The sequence below is a fragment of the Lissotriton helveticus genome, chromosome 8, assembly GCF_964261635.1.
Source record: "Lissotriton helveticus chromosome 8, aLisHel1.1, whole genome shotgun sequence".
NCBI lineage: Eukaryota > Metazoa > Chordata > Amphibia > Caudata > Salamandridae > Lissotriton > Lissotriton helveticus.
The window spans coordinates 71632437-71659211 of NC_136069.1; the positions used below are offsets into that span (position 1 = coordinate 71632437).

Here is a 26775-nt window from a genome sequence, read left to right on the forward strand (position 1 = left end):
CCGAGACACTGTCTCTGAGGAGGTTCAATTGAGGTAACGTCGTCAAAGTTTGCCCCATTTGGGGATGGATAAAAAGTCTTTTCTGCCTTGCATCCAGTTCACCTTGCAATCTTTGTAGGATTGGTTGCTCTGAGTTATCAGAGCCGGTCATCAACAATCTTCAGCACCAATGGTAGTTGGAGTCAATACCGGCTTAGGAGTCGATGACTGCTTCAGTGCCAGCATCAAAAAGGCCCTCAGCCTCAGAGGCCTAGTCTCCGATGCCTTTAGTGAGTGCCGACCACAGCCTGAAGGCAGCAGAGGACCTAAAGGCTGGGAAGGTTTGCATGTGGAACTCAAACCCCCAAACCCCACAGGGATGGTGCTTGATCTCTACATCAGGCCTCTTCGGAGGACATAATCACAGTATGATAGGAGATGGGCCCGGGGCTCCAGAGAGGGCCCAATTGCCTGCAGTCTGTATGTGATTGGAATGGTCTTCAAATGATGTGGCCGAAAGCAAGGACGATGAAAGCTTTTCCAAGCATCAGTGTTAAAATTTGCCGTGTGGGCCCAAAGACACATGGTGGACACTTCAAATCTAGAATCCCTGTAGATACACATCCAAATCAGATGGTGGAAAAAAATAGAGTCTAACATGGAGCTAATGTCCAGGTGCGTTAACAATTGTGGGTGGTGTCACAGTGCATTCCATAACACAAAAGACTTCACCGATATACAACTTGCAAATGTGTAATCCCAACACTAGATAGCAAGAGCATGCAGAACACTAGTATCTACAGCAACACATGAAACAAACACATTGTTTATTACATATGTTTTAAGAATCAACACTAGTGGCGTACCTACCCGGGGCACTGTTTTTGGGGCAGCAGAGGTGAACAAGTCATCTGTCGGCTGCTACTCCCCCCTCCCCCTCCCCCCTCCAAACAGTTAGTCTGTTGGATGCCACCACCCCGCTCTTACCTGTTCCGGGTGGCAAACTTAGGGGTTGCCCCTAGTGGCAGTAGGTCTAGCTACACCACTGACCAACACTTGTGTACCCTTGCTCATCGGTCATAGGTGCTATGGGGGTAAGAGCGTATTCAGAACTACCAAAGTTGTGTATTGCAAAGAACAGGTTCATGACAATTGGTTTTGTTGCACATTTTATAAAGTCTTACAAAATAAGTTGATAAGATTGATTGCTTTCAAACATATCCGCATGTATGTCATTTACCCAAGCATTCCAGTGAGCAAATAGTGTGCTTGTGCAAACTGAATTCCGTACAAGTCGCCATCAGATAAATGTTTTTTTAATTTATTGGTACAGGATAGTTCCCCTTTAACTTGTACTTGCACAAATGCTCTCCTCATAATGCAACAACATGAAACCTGGCGGACACAGATATTTGGAGGTGTCTAGCAAGCAAGAGAGTGCAGAATTCAAAATCATCATTGAGAATTGATCAAGCCGACCTTGTTAGGATCACAGGCACAGAAGGTGGGATATATGTGCAAGCACCATCAAACCTGTGCTATGAGGTAGAAATTCATGTTGAAGAAGCCAGACTGTCTTCCACACTACTATAATTGCGACTTGGCTATGTGGGCACAGGACGTGGCAATTAGTATTCCCAAGCGATAAGTCACAGATACTGCGTGGCACCCTGTGTACCTGTTTCACATTTTGGCTCGGTAGAAATTGCAGTAAAGACTGACATGGAGTCTGCTCTTCAGGAAAGCATGACCCTGTCCTCTTTCCTTAATCATACATAGAAGAAAACAAATACCAGCTCATAGTAAAGTACATCTTTTAGAAGAGGATAGGCTCAACAGCACACGTAGAGGTGATCTCCAACTCACAGCCAACTTCAAAGGCGGTCTCAGAGCAGCTTACGCAAAGGTACTCCTCAACACACCCATACAGCAAGAGTGAAGAGAGAGAACTATGGCGTGTGTCTACAAGTAGTGACTAGCCTTTGAAGCATTAGTGAACAGACAGTTGACCTTGCTAAGTTACACAGAATTCAACCTTGGAAAACCCCTCTTTCTGAACAGGTAGCATAACTTGTACAATAGCAATAGTTTAAATCTACTAAGTTCCCCCACTCCCAGAGACACAGACACACACGCACTTCTTCATCTTCTATGTCTACTCTTGCCAACTACAGAACAGACACACAGGCATCAAACACCTAATTACAACCACATCTATTACTCCATCTACAGCAGTACAGATGAAAGACACTGATATTTAAGCACAGAAGTATCTTCCTGCACATCCTCCCTACTACTGAGTTCCATATTAGAGACATATACACATCTCAGCATGAAACTTTAAGACATCTTCCTCCACCTGTGATGCACATCAGACACACAAACACACACCAAGGGATGTCATGTACTTTCTCTTCCCCTAGAGGGGCCCCAGAGTCACAAGCAGGGAATTACCATATTATCTGTCAAGTCTGCTGTCCACATCCTCAGAGGTCTAGCAGAGAAAAAGACACAGCCAGGCAAATGCCTCTTGTCTAACTTGCATAGACTCTCCATCCCTCAGTACCATTTTAGAGAAACAGGCAATACACCACATCACACCCTGAGTGAGTACAGCCTCTTGATTGCCAGAAATCCTGGTTAATGAGGCAGTAAGTACCTAGGAACATGCTCTCTATATCCCCTCCATCTTCTTGGGGCATAGATGCAAGCATACATGCAGGTAATAAAGAACTGCCTTCTTCAGTGCTTGCACACTTTGTACAGAGAGACACTTTTGGATCACTGAGTAGATTTCACTAGGGTAAAAAAAGAAATAGACATCAACGGAGAAGATAAAACAGGCATACGGCACAACATTCATATCAATGCTCTACAAAGTGCATTTACAAAAAGTTCCCACTTGAACCCAAGCATTATTGGTTACTGTATAGAGAATGTGTACATTCAATTGCTTGTTCTTCACCTTTTCACTAGTGCTTGGATGTCCATTTATTCTGAAGTTGCTTCTTGTTGGAACTGTCCAGTATTTACTCTGATCTAAAAGGTTCATAAGTCAATGCCTTGGACTAATTTCTAGAGCTCAGCCACAAATTATTTCCACAACAAATTTCGATAGAAAAATAAAACATCAAAAATACACAGAGCACTGTCCTGAGTTAATGCCTCCAGTTTTTCACGGATTGTGCGTGCAAATAGTCCTTGTGAGGACCACCTGATTAGACCAAGGACAACCCACAGCTAAGGTTGTGTGCAACACCATCACTGTCTTTTCTGGGGATTGTTCCCAGCTGTTCATGTACCACAGTCTGCTGCCACCAGTGCAGCTCCAGCGTTCCTTTCATAAATGCTGATTGCACCTTTGTTTTTAAAGTGCAGCAGTCCTCCCAGGTAGCAACAAGCAGTTGCATGGGACCTGCAATCCACTTGCCAATCTTCCCAATGGCCACCAGGCTCGTATCCAGAACAGCGGCTCCTAGGAAAGCATAAGCAAACGCCAGACAGACTCCTCAGACTCATATCCCGGCGTAACGCTCCCAGAAGAACAGAGATTAGGAGGAGGTTAGCGTTTCAGTCATTCCCTCTGCTGAAAACCTCCATTATAAGAGGGCTGTTGTCCGGCTGGATGTCATGGATCTCCACAACCTGCTTACAGTATTCCACGTTCATGCTCCGCAGCTCCGTCAGGCACCGGATGATCTTGGGAAACAGGAACCTGAAATGAAGCAAGGACATGGAGGGAGTTAGGGCATGGAGGGAGTTAGGGCATGGAGGGAGTTAGGGCATGGAGGGAGTTAGGGCATGGAGGGAGTTAGGGCATGGAGGGAGTTAGGGCATGGAGGGAGTTAGGGCATGGAGGGAGTTAGGGCATGGAGGGAGTTAGGGCATGGAGGGAGTTAGGGCATGGAGGGAGTTAGGGCATGGAGGGAGTTAGGGCATGGAGGGAGTTAGGGCATGGAGGGAGTTAGGGCATGGAGGGAGTTAAGGCATGGAGGGAGTTAAGGCATGGAGGGAGTTAAGGCATGGAGGGAGTTAAGGTATGGAGGGAGTTAAGGCATGGAGGGAGTTAAGGCATGGAGGGAGTTAAGGCATGGAGGGAGTTAAGGCATGGAGGGAGTTAAGGCATGGAGGGAGTTAAGGCATGGAGGGAGCTAAGGCACGGAGGGAGCTAAGGCACGGAGGGAGCTAAGGCATGGAGGGAGCTAAGGCATGGAGGGAGCTAAGGCACGGAGGGAGCTAAGGCATGGAGGGAGCTAAGGCATGGAGGGACTTAAAAGACACAATGTTGGAGGGAGTTAAGACGTCCTCCATCACTCACTCTCTTTGGTGACATTACAATGAATCTCAAGGCTACTTGACTACATTTTCCATGTTCTTCTAATCACTCCATGTGTTTATGCAATGCCAAGTAGTGTCACACAAGCATCACACCCTCAAGTGTAGATCTTCACCCGCACCATGTATACATCTAATTATCCCAAATAGTTTTAGCGCCAAGCGGATTAGGATCTTTAGGTCAGGAGCTTTTTATAGAACTACTCCAGGTAACTCAACGGATCTTAATTCTCAGTGCCGTGGTACTCAACGCGTCTTCCCACCGCCCCAAAGCAAATTTAATCAGTTATCCCTTTTGAATGTCTTTCTCGTCTCACCTTCCACGTATTTATCTTTGAATTTGTCCTCGTTTTTTGACTAACCCACCGGTGCTCTGCCAGACCACAAGCTTACTTCACATCAACATTAGGAACATGGTCCACAGAATGTCACAAGCACTTTACAGGTGTCGTAAATTGACTGCGATAAGGTTAGCATTTGCTGAAGCGAACGTGTTTTCCATTGTTATGTTGCCTGTTTTCGGAGGCCATTTTGTATTGCTACACTCCATTTTGTATGCTTCACATTGCCTCGTGCTCGCCATGTGCTTTGTCCTACCTCTTTTCTAGTTGTTCACATATTCTGCCTAGTAACGAGCTATTTTTAGCTTGTGATCGAAATACGCGCATGCTCAGTTGAGCCACATCTTTTTCTGATAAATCACGGTCGAGAGATGTTTACCCCAAACTGGTCAAATCGTTAGCTCCTCCCACTTGTTGAATGTGCATTGAAAATGCCCTTATATGTACATAAATTCGTCTTGTGTTTTTGCTGCCTATTTTCCGAGCCCCTGTGTGGGTATAAAAGGACCATGTGCCTTCCGTTCGGTGTGCTACTTCATGCATTGCCGAAGGGCGTTGTCTGAATGTAGTACCACCCCATGTGGTCTTAATAAACTTGTCTTTTCTATTCCAGTTTCCGTGCCAACTTCTATTCTAAGGTATTGATAGTTGTTAGCGGCGTAACTAGGCCTACTGAAAACCGATACTACAAAATGTAGAACTCATAGTCCTATGCTAAACATAGATTAGCTGAACTACAATTTTCTCATGGAAAGTACTTATGGTTAAAAATATAGGGCACAGGCACTCTTCACATTTACAACTTCTACGGTCTTTCTGGTAATAGCTTGTTAGAAACGGGATCCCTGGTTGGCCGAGGCTTGTGCCAAGGCCAGGCAGGAATCACCATTTCTAGTTAGGGTAGGGAAGTCACCCGCCAAAACACCCCCTGCTCACCCCCTTGGTAGCATGGCACGAGCAGTCAGGCCTATCTCGGAGGTCATGTGTAAAGCATTTGCGCACGCACCCCCAGCAACAACCTCCCGGGCCCCCCACAAAAGGGACTCCACACAAGATATATATGAAAATAGCTTTTGTATTGAAGAACACACTTAGACAGGAATACGCAACTTACAAGGTGCCAGGGGCACGGGCAGGGTTTACAAGGGACTGTACATAGGACAGGGCCAGGGGACCACTGCCAGGAATATGCACATGATGGAACTGGCACTAGAACACATAACCCCTGGGAGCTTCCTCGAACTAGCACTAGAACACATTACACCCAGGAGCTTCAGGGAACTAGCGGTAGAACTCACTCTAACCAGGATTACATGCAGGGGACATCGGATACTCAGGAGGGAAGGAAGGACAAGGTACATATCACAACAGAGGCATCCTCAGAAGGCAACACGTAATACTCTCAGAATCACATTAACATTAATCGATACTTCCAACAGGCAATGTCACGATTTTCAGGGCAGGCTGCAGGTAGCCAGGGACAAACCTACACGTGGCAGCTGCCACGAGGGGTCCCGGGCTGCGGTGGTGAACTCGGGGGGAAATTGACGAGGGCCAGGCCCCCTCGATGAAGATAGCGATGACGGGGGCAAGCGAGGTAGACACTCGCTGGGGGCTCGGGCCCCCTCCCACGAACGGGCAAATGCCGGGTGGGCACCGGCTGGAAGATTATAGCGCTCCCAGCGCGAGGAGCATGAATGCAGCGCCCCAAGGCGCTAGGAGCATGGATGAAGCGCCCCAAGGCGCTAGGACAGCCAGAAACGGGAAATAAAGCGCCTCCAGGCGCTGGGGTATCAGAAAGCAGCAGAGGGTCCAGGACAGCAGTAGTTCAGGGGCTAGGCAGGGCTCAGGGAGGCAAGCCCTTCCTCTGAGCCCCAAGCAGCAGCACGCCCCTGGCAGGATACCAGTCAGGACAAGCAGGAAAAGAGAGAGAAAAGAGGGCTCACCCTCCTTTTATCTATGAGATTCCTTTGTCTGAAAAGGGGCAGGCAGGGTGAGAACCAGCTAGAACTGGTTATAAGGAATTTCTTGTTACTGGCCAGGCTAGGGACACCAGACGCACCCCCGGAGGGTGGAGCTAGCACTGTGGGGGAAAGCCCAGCTCCATACAGGATACAGGCACAGCCCCTCCCTCACATCAGCATGTTAATCTCTCCATTCACAACCGGGGCAGACCCACACAGACTCCTGGAGCCAGGCTCCCCAGCTGGCTTCAGCCAATCACGCGCCAGCACCCTTACTGCACACACACACCGAGGTCTAGAAGTGGCACTTCCCTTCTGGACACACACACGCCGCATACATCATCTTGCAGCATTCAATCACACGAGTCCACACATACCAAACTCGAGCCTGTACCCCCCACGCACCAGGAACTATCAGGGACACACCCATTCCCCATGCATTCCTATGGGAGGGCAGGCTTCTCTCATCTACACGCACTCAGAGTGGGAATCACCATCCCCAGGTCACCTATAGCAAGCAAAAACACCAGGGGGGGGGACCGGCCAGAAGGGCCCAGTCTAACATAGCTACTCAGCGTTTCACCCTCCTTTGTCCCCCCCACAATTACATAGTGATGCTAAGACTACAACAAGGTCAATGTATGAACAAGTCAAGGAGTTTTGCATGATGAAAACTCTAGAGGTCTACTGTCTCATGGCACAATACTGAGGAAGGCGCTCACTGTGGGTTGGCAGCTTCCACAATCTATATAAGGGTTTGCATTATTATTTTATTTGGATTATTAGTAAAGTGTGAATTGCAGGAATTAAGCTCGGCCACTAGTAATTACTTGAGCTAAATCAAGACTGGTTTATATATGGGTGGGTCAAAATTGAGGTGGCCTGGTAGGCAAAAGAAAGATGGGTTGGTATGCTACCCTGAGTGATTGCAAGTTGTTAGACTTCTAGCAAGCATTCCTCCCATTTCATTTTAGTGTATTTTTCAAGTATTTCATCTGAATTTCTAGTTCACAATTGGTGTCCCTCAGTTAATTTACCTTTTATAAGAATAGCCCGCTATCAGCAAGCTTTGCCAATATCCACTGAATCTTACCCCAAAGTTGGATCTGGTGATTTGCCCCTCCTTTAGAATGTGTGTGGAATCCTATGGTTTATTCTTAGGTAGCAGAACCACAGAAATCTTTACCATATGCCTTGCTTCCACTTCACATCTGAAACATGGCCAAAGTACTAGAGCCTTTCACATAAAGACAGCTGACCTTTAATCATCTTTTAAAAGCTTTCAGGGTCCCACATTCATTAGGCAGAGCATATGAAGAAAAATCTCAAGGTCTCAGGCCTTTATCAAAACGGCCATCTGCCTCTCCACAGGTCTCGCTTCAGTGCCCTTGGTTCCACCTTGTCTGTCATGCTTTAAGATGCACACAAGGCTTAGTTTGAAAAACATAAAACCAAATGATGCTTTCTCTGGGATGTAGGTTTTGATATGTCAGGTTCCCTTTGTCGATACAGTACGTACTGTCAACATCAGCAGTGACTTTAGGAGTTGTGAGGTAGACCTGATCATAGATGGTTACTCATCGTTGAGGACATCGTCGCTGGACTAGTAGTTGACTGTGGCCTCCGCGACATAAGACATATGGGCAATGAGAAGTAATCTTTGTCAAGATGCTGGTCGTTGAGAGATCGGTCATCATGGATGAGGGAGATCGAAACCACAGCACCGTCAACCACAGCGCAGTCAACCACAGCATAAAATAGTTAGAGAGGATGAGGCAAGTGCTCAAGTCCTTGGAGACAATTTACCCCAAAACCACAGTTTTTGAGCAATTACAGACCTACTCAGGAGTCTCAGAGGTAACTTGTGCACCTTTTTTAACTTGTGGTAAGATGTATTTCAAATTAACAGGAGCTTTGTACTAGTGCCATGTTCAAGTTTTGGAGAGAGATGACCAAACGCCAAACAGAGGTTGAACACTGAACTTGCTCTCTAGCAGATCAATTCAGAAAATCAAGCAGTCTTTGTTGGTTCTACTGGAAAAACCACAGCAAAATGTGTAGGCCTCTTATTTCTCATAGTTAAGATTAAGACAAGAAAGAAATGCTACTTAAGTGTAATCCTAGTTAACCCCTTCACAGCTGGGCAAATTCCCTTGCTGTGCTGGGGGGTGGGGGGTGCGCGCACAACGCCCCCGTGCTCATGGCGAGGTCAGCTTGTCATGAGCCATGGTGGTCGTGTGCTCATGACGAGCTGAGCTCGTCATGACCACACCCGTTTGTTTAGAACGCTCGCACAGCAGGGGAATTTGTCCAGCATGCAACCGTTTTAATGGTCATGACGAGCTGAGCTCGTCATGAGCACACGAGCACCGTGGCCCATGACGAGAGAAGGTGCTAACAATAAAACCTGATCCAGGCTAGCGCTCATGTCTATGCCAGTAGAGGTTTTAAATATCCAGCAGTTTAAAACCAATTAGATCGAATTTTTTAACTGACTCTACAGTGACAACAGCCGACCCACCATCACCGCCTGGACCCCGGTCACCACCGAAGATACCACCACAACCACGAAGAGCACTCACTCAGGAGCCCCCACCGACCCCTGCACCCGCACATCTTCCACAGAGCCACCACCAACATAGCGCCCTTCGAATCTGTCACTTTCCCTCACAACTGGAAGCACGCAGAATTTATGCCCCTCTTCAAGAAACCCTCTGCAGACCCTACGGACCTGAAGAGCTACCGACCCATCTCTCTTCTTTCCTTGGCAGCCAAAGTCACCGAGACGACCGTCAACGCCCAGCTGACAAACTTCATCGAACAGAAGTCCATCCTCAACCCCTCCCAATCCGGATTCCACAGCAACTGAAGCACATAGACCACCCTCTTCACCGCCACAGGCTGCATCTGCACGGGCCTAGACCAAGGCCACACCTCTAACTCTCTGCAGCCTTCAACACAGTCTCCCATGTCTCTTTGCCTCCGAGTGCATGATTAGATGCCTCGCTACCAACTTGTTTAAAATCACTTTGCTGCTTATTTTTAAAACTGTGCTCGCCTTGTGGCCGTGTGCATGATTAGATGCCTCGGTCATAATTTGCTTGTAAAATCACTTGGTTGTTTATTGTAAGCTGTGTTTTCCTTGCGCTTACCTGCTGCCTGTTCATCCCGCCAGCGCCCTCGTCCACCACAGGTGTTCCCGATTGCTGTGGAGGGCGCCGGTGAACAGCTGCTGTCTCTGCCCCCATTGGCCTTTGCGGGTCACGTGGGCCACGACACTCAAGCCCAGCACTATTTATTTATTTATTTAAACACTTGTAAAGCGCTACAAAGGCCCTTGGGCATCTCGGCGCTGGTATCTGCTGAATTCAACCCTACAGGAAAATCTGATTATTGGTCAAATAACCACGTTTTGAGTTGTTTTCGGAAGGACCACAAAGAGGGGCTGTTCTTTATGATTAGTGGCAAAGAGTTCCAGAGCTTGGGTGCTGAAACAAGGAATCTCCTGTCACCCCATGAGACCAGTTTGGTACGGGGTACTTTCAGCTGGAAGAGATCAGAGGACCGCAGGGACCTGGTGGGCCGATAGGGAATAAGTTGTTGAGTAAGAAAGGCTGGTCCCTGGTTGTGCAGTGCCTTATAGACAATGCACATAGCCTTGAACTTAGTTCTGTTCCTAATGGAAAGCCAGTGCAACTCTCTGATAGTGCTCGAGACTGATTGAAATTTGGGGATGTTACCCAACAGTCGGGCAGCAGCGTTTTGAATAGTTTGCAGTTTGTTGAGGACTCTCTCTTGGGCATTCAAGAATAGAGCATTGCAATAGTCCAAGGTGGATAAGACCAAGGACGTGATCAAGGTTTTGCCAGCTGAAGTAGGAAGAAAAGGAAGGATTTTTTTGATGATTCGTAATTTATAAAATGCGGAGGAAGCAATCTGATTTGCGTGAGGAAGAAAAGTGAGCCGGTCATCAACCATGACCCCCAAGTTCCTCACCTTGCTGACTGGGATGGGAGGTGAACCCATGGACTGTGGCCACCAGCGGGAAGACCAATCTGGGGATAAGCGTCCAAAGATGACCACCTCGGACTTATCCGAATTCAATTTGAGGCAGTTGGAGGCCATCCAACTTCCTATAGCTTGCATGCCCAGATTGAAGTTATTAGCCACTTTTTGTCCGTCATTTCTGATGGCCAAGACCAACTGGGTATCGTCAGCATAGGATGTAAGGCTCATCCCATGAGCTCTGATAGTATTGGCAAGGTCCGACACGTATATATTAAAGAGTGTCGGACTCAGGGATGAGCCTTGGGGTACTCCGCATGGCAGGGACAAGGTGGTGGACTGAAAAGGCCCTATGGTGACCACCTGAGTCCTCTCGGCAAGGAAGGATGCCAATAGGGTCTTAGCCTTGTGCTTAATCCCCAGATCTTCGACACGGTCGATCAAAATAGCATGATCGACCGTGTCGAATGCTGCCGATAGGTCCAGCAGTATCAAGACCGCAGTGCCACCAGCATCACGAATGATTCGGATGTCCTCTGTGGCCTTGATCAGGGCCGTCTCCGTCCCATGATGTCGGCGAGAACCAAACTGAGAATCATCCAATAGATGATGGAATTCTATAAAGGCTGACAGTTGGGCGTTTAAAACCTTCGACAACTTTGGCCAAGATGGGCAAATTGGCAATCGGTCGGTATTTCTTGAGCTCGTTCCTGTCTAAATTTGGCTTCTTCAGCAACGGCTTAAGTAATGTCTTTTTTAGATCAACAGGGTAGACTCCTGTATTGATCAAAGTATTACATATATTAGTGATGGCTGGGAGCAGGATTTCCAAAACTGGTAGCAATACTTTAAAAGGGCATGGATCAAGGGCAGATCCTGATTTAATAGGTGATAAAAAATCCCTGACCTGAGTGATAGATACCTCCTTAAACTGAGAAAGAAAAGGACCGGCTGTGGAGGAACTCGCCTTCTCAGAAGTGGTATTTACTGGCGTTTTTGCGGAGCTGGCGAAGACAGTATAAATGTCGTTAACTTTGTCATAAAAATGATTGGCCAGTGCATCACAAAACGATTGGGAGGAAGGGGGTTGAAGATTAGGTAAACAACCGGCCAGTTGTTTAGTTGTCTCCAACAAAGCTTTATTTGAATTTTTAGCAAGTTCGATTTTTTCCGAAAAATACTTCTTCTTGGCATCTAGGATCATATTTTTGTATATGATAACCGAGTGCTTGTATATTATTTTGGTCTCTATGTCTGGATTTGCGCTTGATGTCTCTTTGCTTCCGAGTGCATGATTAGATGCCTCGCTACCAACTTGTTTTAAAATCACTTTGCTGCTTATTTTTTAAAACTGTGTTCGCCTCTGGCCGTGTGCATGATTAGATGCCTCGCTACCAACTTGTTTAAAATCACTTTGCTGCTTATTTTTAAAACTGTGCTCACCTTGTGGCAGTGTGCATGATTAGATGCCTCGGTCATAATTTGCTTGTAAAATCACTTGGTTGCTTATTGTAAGCTGTGTTCTCCTTGCGCTTAACTGCTACCTGTTCATCCCGCCAGCGCCCCGGTCCACCACGGGTGTTCACGATTGCTGTGGAGGGCGCCGGCGAACAGCTGCTGTCTCTGCCCCCATTGGCCTTTGCGGGTCACGTGGGCCGTGACACTCAAGCCCAGCACTATTTAGGTCTCTATGGCTCTCTCCGCGCCCAGCGGACGCGCCCAGCTGACTCGCGTCAAAGTCGTGCCAAAGTCTGCCCCCGTCCGGGCTGAGTCAGTGACAGGTGCCATGCGGCTGGACCCCGGTTTTCCATCCATCGGGGAAGTAGCCTCTACTCCACTGACTTTCTGCTTTCCTTGAAACCGTCAAAAAAAGCCTGTCACCCCTCTGTTCTACCCGATGCCCTCTCCTACCTGCACTGGGGCATATGTCATCCTGCCCCCTGCAGGCTACGGAAGGCTCGAGGGGCTCCTCCAATGTCAGGGTGCTGAGAGCTACTATCCCGGAGAACGAAACAGGTTTTCTGATAAACGCTAGATCCCTGATTAAGAACAACATTGCTTTCAGGGACTTTGTGTCATCCATTAACCCCTCTTGGGTGTTTATCACCGAGACTTGGATCTCGGAATCATCTGGCCCGGACCTTGTTTAGGCTATCCCTGGGGGTTATGTTCTGACTAGGATGGATAGATCTGGACGTAGAGGAGGGGGACTGGGTATTCTGCATAAAGGGTCCTCCATCTGTCGAATTGAGCATCTCTCCTCTCCCGCAGATGCCTTTGAGGCCCTGTATTTTTCCATCAACTTCACTCCTACGGCCTCTTTCTCTGGCATCTTGGTCTACAGACCCCCAGGCCCCAGAACTTCCTTCTGTCAGGACTTAATAAGGATTTTAGAACCCCTTATTGACAGACCCAACCTCACCATCCTGGGAGATTTTAATTTTCACCTAGAGAACTCGACTTCTAGGGACACTCTGTCCCTGATTGAGTCCCTGCAGGCTTGTGGTCTTATGCAACTTGCGGAGGGTCCTACACACCTGGCCGGTCATACACTTGATGGGGGTTTTTTCTAACGATCATAGACTAACGGTTGGTACCCCATTCCCTTTAGCTTGGTCAGATCACCTGGCAGTTCCATTTGAGCTTAAGTGTTACACTAATTCGTTCCCTTCCTCTGACTCAAATAAATGGCAACTCAGAAGGAGCTTTAAAAACATTAACAAAGCGCTTGCGCCACTTTTGAACAGCTTCAGCTCCCTTATTATTAAGGACACTGACTCTGCTGCGGCAGGCCTCTTTAACATCATTTCGGGGGCTGTAGACATCTTAGCCCCCGTTAAGCCTCACTATTCTGCCAGGAAGAGTCCCTCTGCACCTTGGTACTCCAACAGACTTAGAGGACTGAGATAGGGTTGCAGGAGAGGCTCTGGCGCGCCAATCTGAGATCTGCTGAGAATAAATGTCATCATAAACTCCTTCTGAAAGGAGTACAAATTGGCCATCATCGAAGAAAAAAGGTCCTATTTTCTTAACCTGCCCACTTCCTTGTGTTCTCCAGGGAGCTTTTCAAGTTCATTGATTCCCTCTCGACACCTCAGAAGGTGGACGCTATAGTAGAATCTCAGGAGATCTGCAATAAGATTTCTACTTTTTTCTATGCGAAAATCGCGGATATTCACAGCTCCCTGGAGCTCCTTAATCAAGGACTCACTCAGGGGTCAGACTCCTCCTTCCCTTTGTCACTGGTTAATGCAGTGTCGGACCGTGTTGTCCCCAGTCAGAGTCTGCTTACTTTTCCTCTCCTTACCCTTGATGAGTCAAATCATCTCCTTGACAGGATCAAATCGGGTTCTCCTTTGGACCCCTGCCCGCAGAAAATTCTAAAAAGCTGCAGGGAGGTGATCTTGCCCCCTCTTCTAGAGGTGATCAATCTTGCCATTACTGAAGGGGTTTTCCCTCGTCCCTGGAAGATGGCGGTGGTTAAGCCGCTTCTGAAGAAAGCTTCACTAGACCTGGGGTCTTGAAAAACTTCCGACCCATTTCTTTGCTTCCGGCCCCTGCTAAAATTCTGGAAGTCCACCTTAACCAACATCTTACCGCCTTCCTGGACGACTCGGACCTTTTGGATATCTCACAGCACGGTTTTCGAAGAGCCCACAGTACTGAATCAGCTCTGACCGTGGTTGTTAACAACATCCGTGGGAAGGTGGACATTGGCCAGATCACCCTGCTGGTGTTACTAGACCTGACGGCGGCCTTCGACACCCTTTCCCCTTCAATCCTGGTTTCCAGGCTTGGGGAGATGGGTGTCGGGGGTACTGCCCTCAAACTCTTAGCCTCCTTTCTCCATCAGAGGGAGCAGAGAGTTAAACTGGGTGATTTCCTGTCGCCTCCCACCCCTGTGCAGTGTAGGGTCCCTCAAGGGTCTTCCTTAAGCCCGACCCTTTTTAATAATTATGTGGCCCCACCTGCCAGGGTGGTGAGATCCTACGGGTTCGAGGTTCTATCTTATGCTCATGACACCCAAATTATGGTCTCCCTCACCCAGTCGGTAAAAGACTCTGCCCTCAATTTTAAAACCTGTATGGAGGCAGTCTCCCGCTGGATGGTACAAAACTTCCTAAAACTTAACGGTGAAAAGACCGAAGTTTTGATTTTTGGGGGCGGCCAGGATATTTGGTCCAAGGACTGGTGGCCGGATTCCCTCGGGGACTGTCCGCTTCCCTCCCATTCGGCAAGAAACCTGGGGGTGTTGATTGACACTTCCCTTTCATTTGATCTCCAGGTTAGTAGGACAGTGTCCACTTGCTGTGGGATCATTAGGATCCTCATAAAGATAGGTACCTTTCTTTCCTTCGAGGCGAGGAAGCAGGCGACAGTAGCACTGGTCTCATCGAGACTGGACTACTCTAATGCGTTATACGTGGGCATGAATAAGAGCGCTGTCCATCGACTACAGATGGTCCAGAATGCGGCGGCCAGGTTGGTGCTTAATCTTCCCAGACTCTCCTCAGCTTCCTTGGCCAGGAAAGATCTGCACTGGTTGCCTATTCAGGTCAGGATTTCGTTTAAGCTTCTCTGCCTAGCCCATGGGGCCATTTATGGCTCGGGGTCAGAGGGCATTAGGTCTCTTCTGGTTCCCTATCTCCCCAGTAGAGCTCTTACGTCCTCTACTAAAAATCTTCTTCAAGTGCCAAGATTTGCCATGGCCAGATGGGGGGGGTCTTCTCCGCCCTGGCTCCGAAGCTTTGGAATGCCCTTCCGCCCCATCTGGTAGGTCAATCTTCGCTGACACAGTTTCGTAAAGAGCTAAAAACCTGGCTGTTCCGAGAGGCTTATTCTTAAATCATGTACCCGGCTGTTAGAGACCTGTGATCTTCTATCTCTGTTTTGTCAGGTGCCTTGATGCCCTTGGGCTAAGTTGCGCGTTAAAAATTTCATTTCGTTCATTCATTCATTCACCACATTCTTGCAGCCAGACTCAACGACGCATGAATACAGGGAACCGCCCTTGACTGGCTCCGTTCCACTGGCAGAACCCACAGGATCAGACTCCCGGCTTTCCTTTTCAAACCAACAGAGATAACCTGCGGAATACCACAAGGATCATCGCTCAGACCCACGCTCTTCAACATCTACATAGCCCCCCTCGCCACCATCGTCAAACAGCATGGACTCCGCTTTGTATACTATGCCGACACCCAGCTCATCCTCTCCCTCACGAAGGACCCCAAAACCATCAGACTCCGCTTCCAAGAAGGAATGAAAGACGTTGCAGCTTGGATGAGCAGCAGCTGTCTGAAACTCAACTCAGAGAAGACAGAAGTCCTCTTTATTGGGCCCTCCCTGAAGCTTGGGACAAATCCTGATGGCCCTCCACCCTGGGCAACCCCCCCAACCCCACAGACCACGCCCGTAACCTCTGCATCATACTCTACTCCTCCCTCACCATGACCCGACAGATCAATGCCGTCCCGTCCACCTGCTTCAACACCCTCTGCAAGAAGTTCAAGTGGACCCTCCCCCCCCCAAGACAGAAAGACTGTCACCCAGGCACTCATAACAAGCAGACAGGCCTATGGAAACACCTCTACACTGGAATCAACAAATCCCTGCTACAAAAACTCCAGACCATCCAGAGCACCGAGGCCAGACTTGTCCTTGGCACCCCACGACATGAGCACTTCACCCAACACATGCGAGACCTCCACTGGCTTGCCGTCAAAAAGAGAGTCACCTTCAAGCTACTCACCCATGCCTGCAAATCCCTCCACACCACCGGACCCAAATACCTCAACAAAAGAGTCTCCTTCCATGCACCCAAAAGGAACCTCTGCTCTGCTGACCTCGCCCTAGCAAAAACCCAGCACATCCGCACAACCAGAGCGGGTGGAAGAGCCTTCTCCTACACCGTGGCCAGAGCCTGGAACGAGCTACCGGTCAACATCAGACGCTACCCTACTCTGCACACCTTCAGGAAGAGCCTCAAGACCTGGCTCTTTGTCTGAACCGGAGCTGCACCCCCCATTCCCACGCCTTGAGACCCTCACAGGTGAGTAGCCCGCTCTAAACCCCCTGATTGATTGTATCAATTTGTCTTTCACCTTCTGAGTCTCATCAGAAAGTACTGAAAAATGAGGCTCCTGCGCCTTTTCTTATGCATCATTCTGAAGTCCAGGTGGGTGAAGCCAGGACTCCAGTTTCATGGAAATTTGTGGTGGAGAGGTCAGGCGCATTCTTGTCAGCAGTAATAAGTTAGTCAGCAAGAAAATACCTATGTTTACCAGCTCTTTAAAATCAATTAATTTGTCTCTGGGCAGAAGATATGTGAACTGCTTGACCTGGACACTCTTAAGGTAAGAGCTAGTATTTGAAACACCTTCTAACCCGCCTTGTCCATTTTTTGCAAGTTTTGTCACAAAGAGCAGAGGCAAATGGAAACCGAGAAGAACGAATCTCATGGAGACCTGCTTGGTCTAAACTAGAGTTCTTGATCAGAAGCTGATGAAGCAAAGCTTCGCATATTTTGCGACCTTGCCGAAGTCATGAACCTCGTTTATGTATAACAAGGTAATAAGTGTACGTCTTACTAATGTTCATTTTATGTTTAAACGAGGTTTCCAGACGCTTGCCTATGTGTTTTACTAAAATAATTTACTCGAGTCATTTAAAATGTCTGCCGCTTGTATTTAGTTACTGCGCATGCGTCAGTTACACTCACGTGTCCTGACGCGTCTGCAGAGTTGGAGGGGAAATTATGCGCATGCGTAATACATAGCTTGGCCCATAATGTGGTACTGCTCGTGCCACTGCTCTTGTCACCGTTTCTATGTAGCTAACATTTAGACTGCATAAGTATATTTTATGATGATAAGTTGAAAGTACAACCCTGTGATGTGATTTCAGAACGTTATGTTTGTGTATTAATTTGTTCTCGCTTACTTTTCATGTACCGCGGGGAATGGGGGTCCAAACTGATTGGGAGCCATATTGACGGTCTCTTCTGCGCATGACCAGGGAGCACTGAAAGGTGGCAACTTTGGGCAGTGGAACTCAGCCAGCTGGCAGCCACAGTCAAGATGCGCCTGGGAAAGCCACCTCTGCGCTACGAGAACGGAGAATTGTTGCTCCTCATGTGTTACATTGTTAACTTGCCATTGTATTTCTGCACAAATTCTCATGGGAACCCCAATCTCGCTAGGCGGTACCCAAATATGTAAATGTAGCATCTAAATAGACTGATATGATTGGTGTGTTACCCAAAGCCTACCTTAGGACCAATCGAAATTGGGGATTCTGACACTTTGCAACATTTGGGGGGTGGTACCCTGTCCCAAAACAGTATATCTACCCTGGGTTCACCTAGGGAATTGTCCGACTTGTCTGGTTTAGCTGACCTGTCACTGACCCATCGTACTCAATAGGTGACTGAAGATACAGAGCGCTGCGGAGCACTCTGTCCGAAATTGACCATAGACTAAGGTTTTACTGAACCTTAAAGTGCTGGCGAAGCACTTTGCTGGGAGTTCGCTGACCCAATCGGGGTCTTGATCGATAGTTGCAGAGAGGGTGGAACGCAGGCGTTGCTTCCAAACTGCGGGTGTGGTCCTGTCCTGAGCGGTCCTGTCCTGAGGGTTTGCTGTCCTGTCCTGAGGTCCTGTCCTGATTCCTAATCTGAGGGTATCCTGTCCTGTCCTGGGTGTCCATTCTGCACCTGCTGTCCTTTGAGGGGTATCCTTCCTTGAGGGTTTCCTGTCCTTAACTGACCCGTGGCCAGGGTTTGGTTTCCACACCAGTCTAGGTAAATACTGCTCTAAGTTCCTTAAAACTTGCACCTTTCTATATTTCAGTCTTTTGCTTTAATAAAAGACATCTTGCATATGTTGATTTTTCCATGCTTTTGCCGCAAACTATTGAAACGTAAAGTCATTTGCATAATTTTCTTGATATGTTCTCATGTTAGCCTATCTTTTAGAAATCATATTTTGCATTGCTGTTTGTCATTTTCTGATATGGTCTAGAACGACCTTACTTAGATTTTCTAAAGAATTCCTGCCTTGAATGCATAGCATATTTCCTTTGCATCTCATTATTGCATTTTAATGATTACCCTGACTTTATTTCTCTATAGTTATGTACTTTTCATTATCCTGATTATCGATTGCCTTATTCTTGTAAATCTCATGCTTTCAGAAAACGAACTTTAGATAAACATTTTAAAACTTCCAGTTGTCCGTGGTCATTTCCAACAGTATTGAATGTCATTTGAAATTGCATTTGTTGCCTTTCCTTTTACAGCTAGGCCCCTGATCCATTGAAGTCATAGGTACCCGTGTCGGTGGATGGTAAGTCGGGTACACTGAGTAATAACAGTAGGGAACACATACAATTGGTAGCAGCCCGTGAAGTCGCCTGGTCAATGAATAGTGTGAATTGAAAGTATATGGGCCCGGAAGCCGGAAACGGCGAAATCATTGGCTGGGTGACCTCGCGCGCTCTATCAGTTTTCTGGTAGATCAGAGGATGGTTAGGGACTAGCTAAAGGTTAGGCAGGATTAGTTAGACTAGTTAAGTCGGAAGCTGCTAGTACATTAATGCTGCTATAAGAGCGGCTGTTCCGAGGGGACTGATCACTCTCTTGTGAATACGCTGCTGAAATCAATGAACTGTTTTTTCATTATTATTCTTGTTCTTATATTGTTATATGTATTAATCCATGCATTTGTAAACCGTATTGTTTCTTGTTGTCCGAACTCCCTGGGGAATTGAAAGGGCAAGTGGTGAATAGAATCCATTGTCCTGAGGTCACAGGCTTAAGGAAAGTTAGGTGCAGGTTAGGATAACCGGGAAGCACTAACTAGGGTTTTCTGAATACATGTGTGAATAAATGTCAGTAACGAGGTTCATTGGCAAAATTCCCATAGTGGCGTAACCTAGTAAGGGTCACATCGGAAGAGTAGCAGGTTCCTCGGAGCTTGGGTGAAAGCAAAGGGGTCCGCTGGGAAACCTTAGACTCAGATATATCCCGGAAAGAAGTGGATGAGTTTAGGGGAATAACAGGTTCACCGATGCTAGAGTGAAGGGTAGGCGGAAGAGATCTGCCCGCAGCACGTGAAAAGTAAATGGAAGTAGTTTTCTTGCAGTAAAAGAAATCTTGCTGTCTAGACACTTGAGCACTGTGGCGAATGTGTATTTGTTGTAAAATAACCAAGCACTGAGCACTTTAAAAGGAAAGAAAGTTTCCGTTACCTTGTGAAGGGAGGGAGTCAGTCGCGAAGCGCCTCTGACGTCCCTCCGTGCCGCCCTGGGATTGGTAGAAGCAGCGGGCGGGTAGCGGGGCTGGAAATGTAAAGGAGGGGTGAAGCACCGAGGAGTGAGGACAGTCTCACGAAGGGGCCGCGCACCCATTGGCCGAAATTATTTGAACGTGCGCACCCCATTGGTCGCACGGAATTGCAAGACGCGTTCTGATTGGAAGTGATTTTGTAAACAGAGTTAAGCGTAGAAATTGTATGTGGCACTCGTATTGTCCAGAGACTAGACCGGATCCAAGAAACCAAGGGTTTGAAAGGGATCAGTGGAAAGCTAATAGATACGATATTATATACGGAGCTAAGAGAAAGATGTCCCTTGTAAGCAGGGTAAAGAATTTCTTCAAAACGGACAACCCGATTAAGTCTAGAGAGGGCGTTACTATCCCGCCACCGAATACTCCTGCCTCATTTATGATGTTTGACCGAGGGTACAACACCTGTGTGTGGTTGGAGAATTGGGTAAAATACACAAAAGATGACGGAGTATTGGCTTTTCCGTTAGACGGTACTTTTAATGGCAGAATTTTATTTAATTTGAGAACCCGCATGAATGAATTACATCCCAGACCGAGACTAACGCAGTATGAGGCATTAGAGGAATGGGAAATTGAGGCTTTTGAAAGAGAGAAACCCCGAATGGACAAAGGTCTGACTAAGTGGTACCCCAGGCTGAAACAAGAGACAAAGGACAAGAGGATGAAACAGTGGAGGCAGAGCATGATTGTTGAGGGTCTGTTTCCCATGATGCCAGCTTGTACCCCTTCGGGGGAAGGGAAAAAGACAGAAAAATTTAAGCATTGGGGAGCCCTTGGAGAGTCAGACGATGAATTGTTAGATGACATCTTTACGAGAAGTCCGCCCCCTTATAATGAAGGAGCCCGACCTTCCAGTGCAGGAGAGAATCTCCAGCGTCCATATATTAAGGAGGAGGACAGATCCCTATGTAGGGGGGGAGGGGGCCAGGTATTGCCCTATTTCGAGAAGCCCGAGCCCCCGGAGGTACGCAATATATATCCTAGAATGCCCGAGAGCTCAGAGGAAAAATATTCCCGTGAAAGAACATTTTACCCCAGATCTCTGTATGAAAACGAAGAAAAGCCAGTAAGTTCAGGAGTACCCTTTTTGCAGCCTCCATATGGGGAAGAGCGTAGGTCATTTGGCACAGGAACTTTGTTCCCGAAACCAAATTATGGTGGGGGTCCAAGTGAGACGCATCCTACTGCCCTGAGTCTTACCCCTCACCTGACCCCACAGATGATACCTGACCGAACTTTAGGAAGAGTATTAGATGAAAGGGAGCAAGAGGCCCTAGCTAGACAGAGGACAGAAATAATTCAGAAGATCTCCCAGTTAAATACCAGTCCTGAAGCTTTGACTATTCCAGTAACAATCGGACCAGTGGTTCCGTTGTACGGGAATAATCAGGGAGGTCTGAACCCTCCAGTTATGAACCCGATAATGGCCCTGCCGAGGCAAGAGCCCCTACTGATAGACGATCAGTCCAGTGAGTGCGAGTCTGAAGTGGTGTTCTTGGATCTACCAAACAAACAGACCGGAAAGGGAGTGCGGAAGAGGCATAATCCTTTTGATGCGAAAGAAATTAAATTAGAATCAGCAACAGGGACTAGGAGTGTTTCCTTGGTAACGCCAGAAGAGATTGAAAATTGGAGTCGTGATTTAGAAAAACAGGCTCCGCAAACGAAACCTTTAGACCTCTACAAGCTGAGGGTAGAAATAGAGGAATTGATGGCAGGAAATGTGGGGTTAGACAGATTAAACACCTATTCTGAAGAAGAATTGCTGTTCATGTGTAAAAGCCTTACCAGAAGTACCAGGGTGCTCCACGAAAAACTGACCGACACTGCAGCTAGTATGGGGATAGATATATCGAGATCAAAGCCCTTGCAGAAACCATACCGAGCTGAGTTCTCAGATAAGGATTTAGAGAACTTGAATGTGTCAGGGAGGAAGTTGCAGATTAAAGAGTTGCTTGCAGTGTTGCAAAAATGGGGAGACGTGGAAAGGTGGAAAACGAGGTGGGCACGTAAGAAAGATGAGGCCCGATCAAGACAAGCTACCCCCGAGTTCCCTCTGAGAGAAGTAGACAAACCCGAAACATTATGCCCCATGCGGGAAGTACCAGGTGGGAGATATGTGCACGTTCCATGGTCCCGACAGGATATCGTGTCCTTTACTAACGATTTCCCGAAACTGCGCGAGAAGCCGGTTGAATGGTACCGGCAAGTGGAAAGGTTCATAAAGGTGCAGAAATGCCTGTGGAAAGACCTGGATGGGTTTTTCGACATTGTGGTCCCAGTCGATCTATGGACCGAGTGTAAAATAGCCATAGCCTGGCCTAGTGAAGAGTATACCAGAGATAAAGAAACAGGGGAACCTTCGAAGGAAGTCATGAGAAAGTATGAACAAGTAATTCAGCACTTGAAACTAAAGGTGCCAGCTAAGGAAACTGATTGGACCAGGATAGATAGAACAACGCAGGAAAGAGAGGAGACAGTGCACTCCTATTATGAAAGGCTGTTGCAGGTGTTTAAAACGTACAGTGGTATAGATAACATCGAGATGAAGGACATGACGCACTTCATTTACAGGTTTGTAAACGGTTTAAGACCAGAAATTTGTCAGTGGATAAAAGATAACAAAATCTGTTGGCACTCCAAAAAGGTAGACGAGGTCCTGCGGTACGCAAAGTACTGCGAGGACGAGATGGCAGAAAAGAAAAAGGCTCTCAAGGAAAAAGTGATGTGGGCTCAGGTGAAGCTCGCAGAACAGCAGGAAAAGCAGTTGAGTAACATGGTCAAAAATACAAAGAACGAAGGCCCTGGGGGAGGGGGAGGAGGCAAGCCCCGGCCCAAAATGAGCAGGGAAGAGGCTATGAAGAAATTTCCCTGCCATCAGTGCGGCGAAATTGGACACTGGCGTAACGAGTGTCCTTACTTGCCCGAAGATAACCCCAAAACTCCTGATTTAACTCCACAGACGCAGAAAGAGAGACCAAGAAAGACTCAACCACAGGTAAAAACAGTTCAGGTGCCCCGAGCACCAAAGCAAGTATATAGGGGAAAACAGGCAGAGGGAGATGAGATAGAAGTCTGGGAAAGCAATGAGAACAGAAATGCAGCAACTTCGCAGTATCTTCTAAATGATACCTTCCTTTGTGATGACCAGTACTGACGGGGCCTGAGAGGGGAGGACGAGGAGTGCGTACTTGGCGCCTCCTTGCCGGTAGACCAGTCCGGACCATACATTGAAGGAAAGGTTGACGGAAATGATGTCACCTTTCTGTTGGACACTGGCGCTACCCGTTCTACTGTGAGAACAGTGGACGTTCCAAACCTACCCCTCTCAGGAGAAGCCATCCAAGTAGTGGGTGTATCTAATCAATTGATTAGTACTCCTGTTACCAAGCCCATGGAGATCTCAATTGGAAACTTTAAGGAAATGCATAGATTTGTCGTTTGCGACACCAGTCCAGTGAACTTGCTGGGACGTGATTTGCTGTGCAAAATGAACTGTACCATCTTTTGCACACCAAAGGGTGTTGAAATTCAGACCCCAGATGAAGACGGCATTTATAAATTAATGTTAGTCCGCCCTGACTCGGAAATTAAACGAATGACCATGCAGGATTTACCCCAAGAACTACAAGAAGCAGTGAAGCCAGAGGTGTGGGACTTTACTGGGAAAGATGTAGGGTTGATGAAAAATGTGGACCCCATACAGATAGCAATAAAGGACAATGCAGTATACTCCAATACTAAACCCTACAGGATGAATGCAGAAGTGAAAGCTGGTGTTGCTGTGGAAATAAAGAAATTGTTAGAAGGAAACATCATACAGGAGGTGATGAGTAGCCCATGTAACTCTCCGATTATGGGCATTAAGAAGCCTAGTGGCAAGTACAGAGTAGTACAGGATCTACGAAAAGTCAACAAAATAGTAGTCCCCTGTTGCCCTATTGTCCCGAATCCAGCAGTGATTCTGTATCAGATTCCCTGGGATGCTGAGTGGTTCACTGTGATAGATTTGTGTCATGCATTCTTTCCCATTCCTTTGCATCCAGATAGCAAATTTCTTTTCTCATTTGCCTTCGAAGGTCACGTGTATTGCTGGAACCGGGTCCCTCAGGGGTATACAGAGAGCCCCTCTATCTTTAATCAGATCTTGAAAAAATGTTTGGAAACTTTAGTCCTACCTGGGAACTCTGTCTTAGTGCAATATATAGACGACCTCTTGGTGGCGTCTAAAAGTCATAAGGATTGTGTGATTGACACCATTGCCCTACTGAATCACCTGTGTGAAAAAGGACATAAAGTGTCCCCTGACAAGTTACAGTTTTGTGCAAAATCGGTGAAATATCTGGGGCACCAGATAGAAAAAGGTGTCAGAAAAGTGACATCGGAAAGAGTGAGAATAATTCAAAAGATGCAGTTGCCCCGTACTCAGAAAGAAATAAGAATGTTCCTGAGTGTGATAGGATACTGCAGGCAGTGGATTCTGGGATTTGCAGTCCTAGCCAGGCCCTTGATAAAAATGACTAAGAGAGGAACACCCGAAATTGTAGAATGGGATGATGAAAGCTTAACAGCCTTCACCAAACTACGAGATTGTCTGTGTACTGCTCCTGCACTGGGAATGCCAGACTATTCCAAAGAGTTTGCCCTATTCTGTGACACTCGCGATAATTGCGCATTGTCAGTCCTAACTCAAGAACATGGCACAACAAGAAGGCCTGTGGCATACTTCTCTGCCACCTTAGATCCAGTGGCTGCTGGATTACCAGGTTGTCTGAAAGCAGTAGCTGCTACCTGTGCCAGTTTAGAGCAGAGTGAGTCAATTGTCATGGGACATCCGGTAACTGTGTATGTTCCGCATGGAGTGGTAATTTTGTTGACCAGAACAAAAACTCAGTATCTCACCCCTAGTCGGCTGACTAAATATGAGAGGATTCTTGTGGGTGCTGCAAATGTAAACATTGTTAGGTGCAGTATTCTGAACCCAGCCACCTTACTCCCCGACCCGAAGGATATGGAAGGGGGGGTGGATGATGAACATGATTGTATTGATCTAACTGAATTCAATACCAAGCCACGCCCAGACATAAAAGAAACACCATTGCCTGAGCATGACAAAGAACTATTTGTAGATGGTTCATGTCTAAGGCATGAACAAGGAGGCCTGAGTGCTGCCTATGCAGTAGTGTCCCTAGAGAAAATTGAGGAAGCAGGTTATCTATATCACATCAAGTCTGCACAAGTAGCCGAATTGATTGCTATGATAAAAGCTTGCCAAATTGGGAAGAACATACGCATAACGGTGTATACTGACAGTCAGTACTGTTATGGGGTTGTGCATGACTTTGGCCAGTTGTGGCTACAGAGGGAGTTCCTGACTTCATCAGGTACCCCTATTCGAAATGGAAAAGTTGTCCAAGACCTTTTAGAGGCAATCCAGTTACCAAAGGAACTGGCAGTGGTAAAATGTGCTGCTCATAAGAAGAGCATGGACAAGGTATCACTGGGGAACGATTATGCTGATCGAGTGGCCCAATGGTGCGCAAGAGATCGGTATATCGTAAATCCAAAACGAGGGGGGCCAGGAATCAGCTGCCAACTTCAAGTGTTTGAGGAAGTGCCTACATGGGATGAAGTGAAAGAGTGGCAGCAGGCGGCACCTTGGCAAGAAAGAGAGAAGTGGAAGGACGATGGGTGTAGACCAAGACGTGTGGATGGCGTCATTTTAGGTCCAACTGGTATGCCTGTGTTACCTAGACTCTTACTTAGCACAATGGCGAGGTTGATACATGAAGGATCACACATTGGTAGGGACGCCATGATTCTAGTGTTCCAACAGACTTGGTACAGTAAAAAGTTCAGGAAAGTAGCAGAGTCCCTCTGCCAGAGGTGCCTGACATGTCAAAAGATGAACCCAGGGAAAAAGACTGTAGTGGAACTGGGGAAAATTGGGAGGTCCGGGGGTCCCTTTGTAAGGATACAGGTTGATTTCATCACCATGCCCCGTTGTGAAGGGAAACGATATGTCCTTGTCATGGTCTGTTTATTTTCAAAGTGGGTGGAAGCTTTCCCTACTCCCCAAAATGACGCAAAAACAGTAGCTAAGTGTTTATTAAAAGAACTGATACCTAGGTTCGGGGTTCCAGTCACTATTGAATCAGACCAAGGCTCACATTTTCATAATGAAGTGATCGACGAACTCTGTAAGGCCTTTGGAATTTCACAGAAGCTTCACTGTGCCTACCGTCCAGAGGCTTCTGGAGTAGTGGAACAAATAAATGGAACTATCAAAAACAGACTAGCAAAACTGTGTGATGCAACTAAATTGACCTGGGTGAAGGCCCTGCCCTTGGTCCTGATGGGACTCCGAAGTATTCCTGACCGCAAAACAGGCCTAAGTCCCCATGAAATCATTATGGGAAGAGTGATGAGACAAGCATGGGTACCTGGAAGCAAACTGTTGAGTAATACTGATGATTTGGTGCTTGAATACTGCAAGAGATTGGGTGACCAAGTGCGTTCTATCTCTCGCCAGATCGGAGAAGACGCCATCCTCAATCCAACGACTCCCCTCCACAAACTGGTCCCGGGGGACTGGGTGAAGATAAAGAAGCATACTCGGAAGAGCTGCCTGGAGCCAAGGTGGGGAGAAAAACGTCAGGTGATCCTGGTAACTACCACAGCAGTAAAGTGTGCAGGAGTTCCACGCTGGGTACACGCCAGCCACACCCAGAAGGTACCACCAGACGAAGTGCCTGAAGCAGAAGGACGTCCAGCAGAGGACTCTGCAGGAGCCAGGCCAGAA

General features: G+C 47.4%; 1 protein-coding gene across 3 annotated transcripts in view; it reads right to left on the minus strand.

The window, feature by feature from the left end:
* Positions 1–1279: 1279 nt before the first annotated feature.
* Positions 1280–26775, minus strand: part of NR1I2 (nuclear receptor subfamily 1 group I member 2) — a 363371-nt gene continuing 337875 nt past the window's right edge. For all 3 annotated transcript variants that reach the window (XM_078656650.1, XM_078656652.1, XM_078656653.1), the window contains one exon: positions 1280–3694. In XM_078656650.1, coding sequence (XP_078512776.1) covers positions 3550–3694 — 145 coding nt within the window. In that variant the 3' untranslated portion in view covers positions 1280–3549. The remainder of the gene's footprint in view (positions 3695–26775) is intronic.